A 14,480-nucleotide genomic window follows, 5' to 3' on the forward strand; every position below is an offset into this window, starting at 1 on the left:
GGGGTTAGTGAGCTGCCTGCTGGGGGAAAGGAGACTGCCTGAGAGGGAAGGGGAGGCAGACAGTAGAAGGGGAGGGGCAGCAGGGCAAGAGGAGATGGGGAGTGAAGGGAGAGGGGAGGGAGAAGAAGAGTGGAGGAGGAAGGGTAAGGGAAGGGGCAGGGTGAATAAGGAAGGGGGAGGGGGAAGGGAGGAAGAGGGGAGCAGGATGAGTAGAGGAGGGAAGTGGAGGAGAGGGCAGGAGGGCATGGAAGGGTGGGGAAGTAGGGGAGAGGAGTAGCCAGAGGAATAGAGGAGGGGAGGGGCATGGAGCTGGAGGAGTAGGGGAGTGGAGGGAAGGGGCAGAGGGCTGGAGGAGTAGGGGAGGGGCAGGAGGGCATGGAGGGGAGGGGCAGAGGGCTGGAGGGGGAGGGCAGGAAGCCACGGAGGGGAGGGGAGGGGCAGGGGCTGGAGGAGTATGGGAGGGGAGGGGCAGGAGGGCATAGAGGAGAGGGGAAGAGGGCTGGAGGGGGGGGAGGGCAGGAGGTCATGGAGGGAAGGGGCGGGGGCTGGAGGAGTAGGAGAGTGGAAGGGAAGAGGAGGTGGTCAAAGAGGGAAGGGGCAGAGGGCTGAAGGAGCAGGGGAGGGGGGGCAGGAGGGTGTGGAGGGGAGGGGAAGGGGGATAGAGGAGTAGGGGAGAGGAGGGGCAGGAGAGTGTGGAGGGGAGGGGCAGAGGCTGGAGGAGTAGGGGAGTGGAAGGGAGGGGCAGGAGGGCAAAGAGGGGAGGGGCAGGAGGAGTAGGGGAGGGGAGGGGCAGGAGGGCATGGAGAAGAGGGCTGGAGCAGGGGAGGTCAGGAGGTGTGGTGGGGAGAGGCAGGGGGCTGGAGTAGGGGAGTGGAGGGAGGCACAGGAGGAGTAGGGCGTGTGCAGTGAAGTGAGGCAGGGGAGGGCAGGGCATAGGGAGCACAGGAGGAGAGAGGCCACTGGTTGCTAAAGCAGGACGCATTGTCCAAGATGTCTCTGTGCCCAGGCAGAGGGCCCTGCCCTGTACCATGCACCAGGGGCTGGCCTGAGCATGGGGCCAGGGTAGAGGGTGGGAGATGCAGGCTGCCACTCAGGGCTCTGCCATAACCTGTGAGGTTTGGGTAGCTCGGTGGCAGCCTATGGCCTGGCTGTGCGTCTTCCTATGGGGCAAGTGTGCTTGGTGGTGGCCCAGCAGTTCATTAGCTCCGGCCTCGGACTCCACCAGTGTGTTTAACACGAGTGAGCCACTTCCTGCAGGGGGAGACACCAGGGGACCAAGTAGGGGCTCCTTGCTGGGCCCAGAGGCCTCCTCCAGGACTGGTGCACCCAGGCAGGCTGGTACTTAGGCAGCCAGAGTGTACGAGAGTGGGCGGGGCCACAGGTAAGGCACGTGTGACCCTGGGGGTATGTGTCCAGGCCAGGAGGCTCTGGGTGTGAATGTCCCTGCACTGGGTGTATATGCATTAGCCTGGCTCGGGGTGGAGGGGGGCTGTATGACTGGCTAGAGCATGGCTCTGTGCTGTGTGTATCTCTCTGGCTTTGTGTTGTGCGCATTGCTGCATGTTTGTGTGCTATGGCCATTTGTGTGTCTCTGCTGCATGTAGAGGTAATGCCCCCACACCCTGCGGGGTTCGGTCCCCACCACAGGGTCCCCAGCCCTTAGAGGGGAAGCATATCCATTTCCTAGACCACATGCTCTCTTCCCTGCCCTGCAGCCAGGCTCCTCCCCCTGCCCGAGCCTGCCATGGAAGCTGAGCTGCCAGTCCCGGAGCCTCGGGTGGGGTGGCTGGACTGGACTGCATGACCGAGGGCCCCGGCAGTGGCACTGGCCTGCGGGAGGTGCCCTCCCTAGTCCCTCCCACGTCCCTGGCTGCCTGCTGGAGCCTCTCCCCTGGCAGTAGGAGGCAACGTCCCATTCCCCACGGTGGGCCCAGCTACGTGACCCAGTCGAACAGAGTGCTCCATCTGCTTACAACTCAGCAGGGATATTTTAAAGGGCACATATAGCCCAGAGAAGGGTGCTGGATTAACCCCTGGCTCTGAGCTGGGCAGCTCCGGCCTCACTCCACGTACACACGGGACCTAGAGAAGGAGCAGGGTCTCAGCCCCACGGGTGGTGCGTTGATCCAGGAGAGTGGACGCTCCCAGCTCCTCCTCTCCCACTGCCTGGTCCAGGCCCAGGTGCTAGGGTCTCCTGGGCAGAGTGAAGGGCGCAGTTCTGGCTGCCTGGGCTCCCAATCCCTAGCCATGCAGCTGGGGGTGGGGAGCAGCCAGTCTGTCCTTAACCTTTCTCTGCAGGGGTGTGCTCGTCCCGTATCCCCTGGATGGGGCGTCCCAGCCCCCGGGGCATGTCACTCTCATGCTGCAGTGCAGAGGGGCGTGGGGATTGCTTTCTGTCTCACCCCTCTTATTTCTGCCCTGCACCCCAGTTCAGGGAGAGGTTGCTTGGTTACTGACACTGCTCTTCTCAGCTATGCCACAAGGGGGCACCACATGATGCCATAATGTCCATCAAGAGAAGCAGAGGCCATTCTTCTAGCCCTGGATATTGCAGTGAGACAAGACAGTTTGTGAGTTTGGGATGGCACTGGGGTGTGATGGGGGTAATGCTTCTGCCCTGCTGCCCCATCACTACAGCCCTGATCCTGAGCCATGTGATGCCCGTAGCCAAGCTCCCATTGGCATGAATGGTGCAGAATCAGGGCCCAGTGAGGATCACCCCCAAGGGCAGGTCCTGGGTTTGGGCCCATCTCTCTTTAGCCCCCAGCAAGAGGGTCACACAGGGGGAAAGAGCTAGCTGTGTATGAATTCCCCCCTGAGCAAGCTCCTAAAGCAGGTGTCCTGTCTGACCCCCCAGCCCCAGCCTCTCCCCAGGCTGCCCACCAGTGTTTCCTCTAATTTTTTCCATCCATGTGCGGAAGGAATTTTGTTATATGCACCATAGGGAGGTAATGTGTGGATGTGCGCCACCAGTAGAAACCAAAAACTAGCTATAATATATATTTTTTAAAAGTTACCATAGGGATAATTACTCCAGCCAGGACAGCTTAGGCATTTTAGAACTCGCTACTCAAAAAATTAAAGAATAAAAGAGAAATAAAATGATGACATGCACAGACCAGTCAAAACACTAAAACAACACACTCTGAAAGAAGTATCAAGTTACAACAACAACAATAATACAAGTATGTGTTAGGGGGTGAGTGTGAAAACTGTGTGTGTGTGTGTGTGAGAGAGAGAGAGAGAGAGAGACATGCTGTGTATATGTGACAGAGACACAGTGTGTGTGTGTGTGTGTGTGTGTGTGCGTGTGCCAGAGAAACACACAGTGTGTGTGTGACAAAGAGAGACACACCCTACCCCTTTAAGTAAGCTGCCCTTTAAGTAGCTCAGCAGTCTGAAGCCTGCTTGTTCAGACACAGCAACAGCTGCCAGCAAGCTCCCTCCGGAGCCCTGTCGTATCCCCCCCCAACTCTGTGGAGATGGGGTACAGTGGGGGGGGGAGAAGGGGACACCCTGACATCAGCACCCCTTTCCCCCGCCCCACTCTGCACAGCAAGCAAGAGGCTCCCGGGAGCAGCTGGCCAGGGGCTCCAAGGCAGAGGGTAGGAGCAGCGAGGCAGTAGGGGCACTTGATAGCCTGCTGGGCGGTCACCTGGCTGCACAGTTTAGAGGGAACTTCCCCACTGAACATCCCTGCTCCAGATTCTTTCCCTCCACAAATGGTTGGTATCTTCCCAAGAGGCATTATTTGCTGCTTGCATGTCTAAGGTCAGCACCTTTGTCTCTCTTCTCTGTCCGCATGGTTTGCTTGCAACTCCTCTAATCTCAAGGTTGCAAACTTTAGTGAGTTTCTTGGCATATTTCTCAAAGCCCCAGTTCCTGGAATTAGGGGCTTCTATGAGACTCTCATCTTTCATTTAAAAAAACAAAGCAAGTTTCCTGCCCTCCTGGCAGCACAGAAAAGATTGAAACTATGGCCCCTTGAATACTCCAAAGCCAGACAAGAAATGAAAAGAACCCCAAATACAGTATTTTTGAAATCTTGTGATTTCTTTAGCCAATCTCATGATTTGGGGGGATGATCTTTGAATGCATAGGCTGAATCGTGTGATTTTTGAATGCATGGGAAGGGCAATCCTGACACTGAGTGTTCTCAGCATGTCATTAGCTCCATCAATAGTGATGGCAAATAAAACCCCTCCCTAATAAATAGACATATCATCCTCCATCCAGAGTGGTGCCTCCCCCTTGGCTGGGCACCCTCTTCCCTTCTTGCCTGCTCTAGTGCAAAGCTCCCCCTGGCCTCCCTGAGATGCTTGAGAATCCTGGGCTTGGTGTCTCTCTCTTTCCCGTCCTGCCTCACTAAGGATTCAGCACAGAGCTCTGGAGAAGGTTTATTTACTCATTTCATCTACGCTGGGCATAGGCTGACCAGACAACAAGTGTGAAAAACCAGGACAGAGGGTGGGGGATAATAGGAACCTTTATAAGAAAAAGCTCCAAATATCGGGACTGTCCCTATAAAATCGGGACATCTGGTCACCCTAGCTGGGCAGGTGCCAGAACACACTCAGCCACTTCAGCTGCATCCCGGCCTCCGGTCAGCAAGGAGCCGAGTGAGAGCTTCACAGTTGCTGATCCAGCACACTGCCCAACTCTGTGACAAGGGGGTGCCCCTGGGGGCCATCTGGGGTTTTCTCAGCCCTCACAAAGGAACAGAGAGCTGTCCGCGAGATGAATGAGCCAGGCCAGCCCTGTCTCAGGTGCCTCTGCCACTATTGTGCATGTGGCAAGCTTCGTGCTGCCTGCTCCCTGAATGAAGGGCTTGTCAGGGCTGACTCCAGGGAAATGGATACACAGGGTTTGGGGAACAAAGTCTGGCTGAACCCCCACTTAGCCATGTCCCAGCACTGGCCCAGAAGGGAACGGTAGCTTGGCACATCCCAGTGGAGATCCCCCAACCAAGTGTGAGCCTGGAATGACCTACCCGTCACCCCAAAGAACCAGGAGCCTAGAACATCTCAGCAATGACCCTTGGATGAAGCATGAGTCTAGAACAATCTGCCCATTACCCACAAAGAAAATGTGAGTCTAGAACATTTCCATGATCCCTGAATGAAGCAGGAATATGGAACAACCTGCTCTTTGCCCCCAAAGAGAGTGCCAGTCTAGAACATGTTGGGAACAGCCCAGAACAAAGCAGGAGCCTAGAACAACCTGCCTATCACCCCTGTAGGGTTTGGTAGCCTTCAATGTCTTGGCAACAGTCCCTGAAACATGGGCCTAGAACAGCCTGGCAAACCCTGAGCCTTAAAGTTCCCAGAGTGCTCTTTGCAGTGTCACCCACTGAGCCCTGCAGCCAAGGGCACAACTGGACCCACAGTGATTGGTTTTCAGTGGAGATGTAGCCAGGCTGCAGAAATGGGGTAGCAGTGCCGGCTGTGGGGGAGCTCCTAGCTACTCCAGTCCCAGCAGGGGGCACTATAGGGAGTGGAGCAAGAGTATTGGGCATAGGGCAGTTCAGATAGAATCAGGGGTATCTCCAAGTGAGAGGCACAGAGGTTCTGGCCTGCACTCACCATTAGCATCTCACTGGTCAGGGAGTTCACCAGGTCCGAGACGGATGAGCGAGGCTCTGTTTTGCGGTCAGACTCATCATGCTGGGTCTGCCCGGGCATAGGGGCTGTGTTCACCATCTTCCCTCCAGATGGCAACCTTGGGAGAGAGGAGCAGTATGTAAGAGAAGGGGGCAGAGTGCCACGTCCGAGCTGTGGGTCAGGCCGCGCCAATGCAGCCTCAGCTGCTCTCCATCACGGCTGTATCCTGATGCCAAGATCCCCCTCAGCATCCCCTGAGACATTCCTGTGTATCCCTCACACCCCTGGGTGACTCCTCACCCACTTGGCTCTGAGAGAGTTCTCCTCATAACTCTCACACATTTGACTCATAACCATGGATCCAGGCATGCCCCTTAGATGGGCATCTGCCCATCTCATTCACTATTGCCTTCAGCCTGGTGCTGATCCCATTTGTCCTGGCCTCCGTCTTGCTCTGGCCCTACAGATAGAGGCCTTCATGTCTCCCCAGCCTCCAGTAATTCCCACCACTTGGATGCGGACCTGGGCACTCCAGGCTCTCCTGTCTTGTACTGGAAGAGATGGGGGAGTGGAGGCAGAGCCTAAGCTATTGCTTCTGCATCTTTCCACTGACACTCTCCCCTGCCTCTCATACCCATTAATCTCTGTGAACACACACGCTCCCTCTCACAAAGAGGCAGCTGCCTTTGTTTGCTTTCTCCGCCAGGCAGGCACTGGCCTGACAGATGAATTGTCTGCCAGCTCCGGCACATGCAGAGCACCTGGGGGAATCCGAGTGCCAGGTGCTACAGAACGTCAGCTCTGCAAGCCAGCGGCAATGGGACAAACTCCCCCAGTGCTCGCAGGCCAGCAACATGGCAGCCTTGCTGCAGCTGTGAGTCCATGCCAGCCCAGTCCTGGCAGCCCCACTATGGCCTGTAACCCACAGCCAGGTCCTGGCAGCCCCACTATGGCCTGTGACCCACAGCCAGGCTGTGGCAGCCCCACGCCCCCCCATGTGACATCCCATTGCAGTTCCTGGTGTGTTGGCGGTTCTCATTTATGGTGCTGGGGGAAGCTGCCTGGCTATGCCTCCTTTGCTCAGCACCCTGCCATGTGAGCTGCAGTAGCCTTGCCAGGACTCACCACCCCACTAGGAAAGTGACTGTAGGGTCTCCCACATGCAGATAGGCCTTGCTCAGTGTCTGTCAGCAGGGCCTCGCCCTCCTGTCCATGGCTCCCCTGCCCATGCCTGGGAAGGGTCTGATCCCAGTAGGTGCTGACTCCAGGAGCCTCTCTGTAAAGATGCTAGATCAGGGGTGACCAACCTGAGCCTTAGGAGGAGCCAGAATTTACCAATGAACATTGCCAAAGAGCCACAGTAATATGTCAGCAGCCCCCCATCCGCTACCCGCCTCCAGCCTCCAGCTCACCGGCAGCCCCAGCCCCTCCCTCCCCACGCCTTCTGCCCACCACAATCAGCTGTTTTGCAATGCACAGGAGGCTCTGGTGGGGAAAAGCGAGGGCATGGCAGGCTTGGCGGAAGGGGCAGGAGCCTTGGGGGAAGGGGCGGTGTGGTGGCAGGACCTGGGGCAGAGCAGCGGGTTGAGCAGTGATCACCCCACAGCACATTGGAAAGTTAGCATCTGTAGCTCCAGCCTCGGAGTCAGCGCCTATGCGAGGAGCCGCATATTAACCTCTGAAGAGACGCATGCCACCCCTCTGCTAGATTGCCAATATCTCCCCTACCCTACCTCTCCCGCTGGCTGCCCCCATTCCCATCTCTCCCTCTTTCTGCCTCTAGAAGCTGGACAAAGCACACAAGCTGGAGGCTCGTTCCTCCCTCCCAGGAGCTGTGGGTTCACTGGTCCTTCTTGTCCCTAATTGTGAGCTGGGCAGAACCATATAGCACAGGGAGCAGGGCTGGGTCAGCCCGGACATCTTCCCCAGACATCCAGGAAGCCAGATCCACCCCTGATACACTAGCAGGGATGAACCCATCCTGTAAAGACACTAAGGAGCAGCCTTCACTGGCTCCTCCATTTTCCTGACCATGGTGATGGTGCCGTCTCTCCGGCCCGGGACAGCCAGGACCCCAGTGGCCTGGTGTTCATTCACATACACACATGGGAGGTCCTGGCTATGCTTGTCCTGGCCTAGCAATTCAATGGCCTCTCTGTGACAGCAGCTGGATCGCTAGGTGCAGTGAACAGCAGTGCTGGGGAGTTTGACAGCAGCAGTCCCAGCGCAGATGCTGCAAGAGGAGATGATGCACATAGGATTGGGAGTAAGGAGAGATCCAAGGGATGAGGGCACAGGAGCAGAACACTGGAAAAGGCACAGAGGAGAGACGCACAAGCCCACATGCTGCTCAGTGTACATGGAAATAGAACAGCAATGGAGAGACAGGCAAACAGGGAGACACAGGCATACAGTGAGACGCACACGGGAGAAAAATGTAGACACACCAACATGCAGGGAAATACACACAGAGACACACATACACACAGACCCACATGCAGAGACACAAAACAAACGCATAAAAACTCCTCAAAGAAACACACAGAATCAGACACAGATACCTATTGACACACTCACAGACTGAGTGACACACACCTAAATCTTCTAGACAGTGGCATCCACACACAGTCTCTCTGACACACCTAGATCCAGGCACACTGATACGCTCACAGATAGATACACAGATCTAGACAAAGAGACACATACAGTGACACACATATACCTAGAGCCACTGACACACACAAAGATCCAGATGCACCAATACACTTGTAGACAGCATAAGACAGATCTAGATACACTGATCCACTCACAGGCAGACTGACACACACAGAGATCCAGACACGCCAATACACTCACAGACAGAATGACACACACACTGATAAAGAAAGAGACTGAAATAGCTGGAAAGGTAAAGTCAGGTTAAAAACAAAGAGAGAGAGAAAGTGTGTGATTGATAGCTGGAGGTGTGAACAATTGAGAGGTATTCTGTCAACCCCAGCGCATCGACGCAGCTGCAAAGCTATCTGGGAAATGGTTAGCACCTGCGGAGCTCACAGGACAGCAAGAGAGAGAGAGAGAGAGAGAGAGAGAGACAAGGGAAGAGCAGCAACTTCCACCACAGGGCCTGGCCTGCCTCCTGAGGGGAGGGAAAATGGGAAGAAAGAGTGAGGGGAGAGAAGGAGACACAGAGAGAAATTAGTAAACGAAAAGCAACCACCACACCGACAGTACTAGGCACTGGACTGGTGCCACCAGGGCTGACAGGGGGACAGGGCTGAGCAGCAGCAGCAGCAGCAGCAGCAGCAGGGCTGGAAGGAAGAAGCAGAGAGAAGGGAAAGGAGGACACATTACAATGTGATACACCACATGACCACTGTGAACAGAAGTGCTGGGATGGGGGGTAATGGGAGAGAGAGAGAGAAAGAGAAACAGGGCCTTCCGTGGACCCCAAGCCTCAGGAGACCTTAGCACCACACCGCCCCCCACAAGCTACATCCCCCTATATCCCACTGAGACTGGAGGGGCAGGGGAGCTTGTGGGGGGAGCAATAGATGGGCTGGGAGGATGTAGAGGAACAGGGAGGAAGGGAGAGTGTGAGGGGGAACAGGAAATAAAAGTGGGGGGAACAGGGAGAGAGGTGAGAGTGTGGGGGGAGCAGGAGCCTATCATTGTCATCAATTCCAAGGCCAGAAGAGACCAGTGTGATCACATAACTGCCCTAAAATAATTCCTAGAGCAGAGCTTTTAGAAAAACATCCAATCTTGCTTTAAAAATTGTCAGTGCTGGAGAATCCACTATGACCCCGGGTAAATTGTTCCAATGGTTAATTACCCTCACAGTTAAATATATACGCCTTAGTTCCAGTCTCAATTTGTCTAGCTTCAACTTCCAGCCATTGGATCATGTTATACCTTTCTCTGCTAGACTGGAGAGCCCATTATTAAACATTTGTTCCCCATATAGATATAGACCGTGATCAAATCACCCTTTACTCTTCTCTTTGTTAAGCTAAATAGACCTTACAGTGCTTGAGTATAGCACTATAAGGCACAGTTTCTAATCTTTTATTCATTCTCGTAGCTCTTCTCTGAACCCTCTCTAATTTATCAACATCCTTCTTGAATTGTGGCCACTAGAACTGGACACAGCATTCCAGCAGCAGCCACACCAGTGCCAAAAGTAGAGGTCAAATAACTTCTCTGCTCCTACTCAAGATTCCCCTGTTTATGCATACAAGGATTACATAAGCCCTTCTGGGCACAGCATTGGACTGGGAGCTCATGTTCAGCTGATTATCCACCATGACCCAAAATCTTTTTCAGAGTCACTGCTTCCCAGGATAGAGTCCAACAACCTGTAAGGGTGGCCTATGTCCTTTGTTCCTGGCTGTACACATTTACATTACACAGTAAAATGTGAATTGTTTGCTTGTTACTTACAATTACATTTTGAGACCTATCAGTGAGCCAGCTTTTAATCCATTGAATATATGCCATGTTAATTTCATATCATTCTAGTTTTTTAATGTCATGTGGTACCAAATCAAATGCCTTATAGAACTCTTAAGTCTATAACATCAACATTATTACCTTTATCAATCCAACTTGTAATCTCATCAAAAAAAAGATCGCAAGTTAGTTTGACAGGCTATATTTTCCATCAACCTGTGTTCACTGGAATTAATTATTAATTATCCCCCTTTAGTTCTTTATTAATCTAGTCCTGTATCAGCCGCTCCATTATCTTACTCAGGATCGATGTCAGGCTAATGGGGTATGAGGAGAACAGGAGTTAGGAGGACATGGAGGGGGGGCACGGAGGGGGGGGAATGGGGTAACTAGGAAGATGCAGAGGAAACAGGCTGGGAGATGAGGCCCAAGAGGCTGAGAATGGCAGGCGGTGCCTGGGCCTATCAGAGAGGGAATATGGAGAGGCAGTGAGGGGAAGGGAAGGAGTGGGTGATGAGCTCACTCATTGCAGAGAAAGAGGAGGAGGTTGCAGAGCACGGACAATTTGATCACCTCCCCAAGAAATCCAGCTCCCGAGGGACCCCCCATCCCCGCACTGCACAGGGGAGGTGAGACTGGTCCTGTCTGGTCAAGGTTCCAGGATGGCTAGACAGAGCCCATCTACCTCTCCCCAAAATCCCCTCTTGCAGCTCTTTGTTTTCATGAATGACAGGGTCTCTGTAAGGACAGGCTGATTCTTCCTAATAGAGACAGTGCCCTATTCCAGCTGGACCTAACAGCGCAACCTTCCCCCCTCGCACACAATTCCAGGAGCATGCCCGCTGCTTGCTAACTCCTACTGCAAAGCCAAGAGCAAATGCCTGTGGCTAGAGGAGCCTGCAGCAAAGGCCTAGGGCCACCAGAATGTGGTCAGTGTGGGTGTGTGTCTCAGAAGTGAGTCCCCTTTTCTAAGTATGGACACCCCAAATTCACTGGCCCTTGTGGCTTAGCAGCACTGAGAACTGGCCACTGAGGACGATCTGGGCAATTGAGTCGGGCACTGACTGGACCTCGTCATCTGTGATGAGATGTTGAGCTTTCAGGGTAGGCTGCTTAGGGTCAGGGCAAATCCTTGTTTTGAATAATGGGCACAAGGTCTCTGCTGGAGTTGTCCTTCTCCACCCCTCTTGTCTCAGGCTGGATGACTGCAAGCACCATCCCATGGACCAAGCTGTTGTGCACCAAGTGGAAGTCAAGTCCAGCAAAGACTTCCATTAAAGGCAATAGTTTAAGACCAGGAGCAAGATCTGCTACAGTGCTGAGGAGAACCTAAATACAACCACAGGCCTGGTCAGGGTAAGAGAGGAATTTTCTGTGGCGTTTAAACACACATCCACCAGTGGATCCTTCTGGGGCAAGAGAGGGACTGTCCCTGGGGTTACACACATACAAACACACATAGACTCATAGACTCTAGAACTGGAAGGGACCTCGAGAGGTCATCGAGTCCAGTCCCCTGCCCTCATGGCAGGACCAAATACTGTCTAGACCATCCCTAATAGACATTTATCTAACCTACTCTTAAATATCTCCAGAGATGGAGATTCCACAACCTCCCTAGGCAATTTATTCCAGTGTTTAACTACCCTGACAGTTAGGAACTTTTTCCTAATGTCCAACATAAATCTCCCTTGCTGCAGTTTAAGCCCATTGCTTCTTGTTCTATCATTGGAAGCTAAGGTGAACAAGTTTTCTCCCTCCTCCTGATGACACCCTTTTAGATACCTGAAAAGTGCTATCATGTCCACTCTCAGTCTTCTCTTTTCCAAACTAAACAAACCCAATTCCTTCAGCCTTCCTTCATAGGTCATGTTCTCAAGACCTTTAATCATTCTCGTTGCTCTTCTCTGGACCCTCTCCAGTTTCTCCACATCTTTCTTGAAATGCAGTGCCCAGAACTGGACACAATACTCCAGTTGAGGCCTAACCAGTGCAGAGTAAAGCAGAAGAATGACTTCTCGTGTCTTGTTTACAACACACCTGTTAATGCATCCCAGAATCACATTTGCTTTTTTTGCAACAGTATCACACTGTTGACTCATATTAAGCTTGTGGTCCACTATGACCCCTAGATCTCTTTCTGCCATGCTCCTTCCTAGACACTCTCCTCCCATTCTGTATGTGTGAAACTGATTGTTCCTTCCTAAGTGGAGCACTTTGCATTTATCTTTATTGAACTTCATCCTGTTTACCTCAGACCATTTCTCCAATTTGTCCAGATCGTTTTGAATTTTGACCCTGTCCTCCAAAGCAGTTGCAATCCCTCCCAGTTTGGTATCGTCCGCAAACTTAATAAGCGTACTTTCTATACCAACATCTAAATCGTTGATGAAGATATTGAACAGAGCCGGTCCCAAAACAGACCCCTGCGGAACCCCACTTGTTATACCTTTCCAGCAGGATTAGGAGCCATTAATAACTACTCTCTGAGTACGGTTATCCAGCCAGTTATGCACCCACCTTATAGTAGCCCCATCTAAATTGTACTTTTCTAGTTTATCTATAAGAATATCATGTGAGACCGTATCAAATGCCTTACTAAAGTCTAGGTATATCACATCCACCGCTTCTCCCTTATCCACAAGGCTCGTTATCCTATCAAAGAATGCTATCAGATTAGTTTGACACGATTTGTTCTTTACAAATCCATGTTGGCTATTCCCTATCACCTTACCACCTTCCAAGTGTTTGCAGAGGATTTCTTTAATTATCTGCTCCATTATCTTCCCTGGCACAGAAGTTAAACTAACTGGTCTGTAGTTTCCTGGGTTGTTTTTATTTCCCTTTTTATAGATGGGCACTATATTTGCCCCCTTCCAGTCTTCTGGAATCTCCCCCGTCTCCCATGATTTCCCAAAGATAATAGCTAGAGGCTCAGATACCTCCTCTATTAACTCCTTGAGTATTCTAGGATGCATTTCATCAGGCCCTGGTGACTTGCAGGCATCTAACTTTTCTAAGTGATTTTTTACTTGCTCTTTTTTTATTTTATCTTCTAAACCTACCCTCTTCCCGTAAGCATTCACTATATTAGACATTCCTTCAGACTTCTCAGTGAAGACCGAAACAAAGAAGTCATTAAGCATCTCTGCCATTTCCAAGTCTCCCGTTACTGTTTCCCCCTCCTCACTGAGCAGTGGACCTACCCTGTCCTTGGTCTTCCTCTTGCTTCTAATGTATTGATAAAAAGTCTTCTTGTTTCCCTTTATTCCCATAGCTAGTTTGAGCTCATTTTGTGCCTTTGCCTTTCTAATCTTGCCTCTGCATTCCTGTGTTATTTGCCTATATTCGTCCTTTGTAATCTGACCTAGTTTCCATTTTTTATATGATGCCTTTTTATTTTGTAGGTCACGCAAGATCTCGTGGTTAAGCCAACGTGGTCTTTTGCCACATTTTCTATCTTTCCTAACCATCGGAATAGCTTGCTTTTGGGCCCTTAATAGCGTCCCTTTGAAAAACTGCCAACTCTCCTCAGTTGTTTTTCCCCTCAGTCTTGATTCCCATGGGACCTTACCTATCAGCTCTCTGAGCTTACCAAAATCTGCCTTCCTGAAATCCATTGTCTCTATTTTGCTGTACTCCCTTCTACTCTTCCTTAGAATTGCAAACTCTATTATTTCATGATCACTTTCACCCAAGCTTCCTTCTACTTTCAAATTCTCATACACACTCCTTCCTGGGATGAGGGGAATTGTCCCCATGTTTGTTCACTGCAGTTTCTCCCATGTATGCCTCCCCACTGGCCCATCTCTGTCTGCTGGGGAAGACGAGGTATGTGTGGGCAACGTTTCCTTAAATTAATCCATAAACAGATTCATGAGGCCTCAGGTTGTGGAGAAGGGACTTGCCTCCCTAGCACTACAAGGGGTGCTCTCACCAAGTCAGAAGGAGAACGCGGGGTGGGAGGGAGGGCAGGCTATTCTCCTAAGACCAAGGTGGAAGGTACAGAATGGTATCAGCAGGGGGGCGCTCTCTCCAGATTGGAGCATGCTGAGCGCCCAGTGGGGGATCAGCCCCTAGGTCAGTGTGCACAGAATGCACACGTGCCAGCAGGGGATGCTCTCTCTGGGCTGTGGTGATCTGGGCGGGACATGCTCAGCCCACCCCCGCTAACAGCATCAGATAGGGACAGACTGTGCAATTAGATGATCATATTGGAAGTGCTAAAATATGTAGTGAAATATAACCTCAGCGAGGTATAAATAGTGTGCGGGTGAGAACGGTGCCAGCTAATTAACACACTGATCATGTGGAACCGGCTCCTTCCTTCTTCACACCTCCTCGCAGCTAGAGATGGAATTTAACACGCACTTGGAGCTGCTCGAGGCCTCTGCCTCCAGTCAGCCAGGTCCCCTCCCCTCCTAATCCCAG

General features: G+C 52.2%; 1 protein-coding gene across 4 annotated transcripts in view; it reads right to left on the reverse strand.

The window, feature by feature from the left end:
- Nucleotides 1-14,480, reverse strand: part of SYT7 (synaptotagmin 7) — a 177,295-nt gene that overhangs the window by 33,353 nt on the left and 129,462 nt on the right. For all 4 annotated transcript variants that reach the window (XM_050956176.1, XM_050956177.1, XM_050956178.1 and 1 more), the window contains one exon: nt 5,583-5,718. In XM_050956176.1, coding sequence (XP_050812133.1) covers nt 5,583-5,718 — 136 coding nt within the window. The remainder of the gene's footprint in view (nt 1-5,582; nt 5,719-14,480) is intronic.

Source organism: Gopherus flavomarginatus, chromosome 5 (genome assembly GCF_025201925.1).
Source record: "Gopherus flavomarginatus isolate rGopFla2 chromosome 5, rGopFla2.mat.asm, whole genome shotgun sequence".
NCBI classification, from domain to species: Eukaryota; Metazoa; Chordata; order Testudines; family Testudinidae; genus Gopherus; species Gopherus flavomarginatus.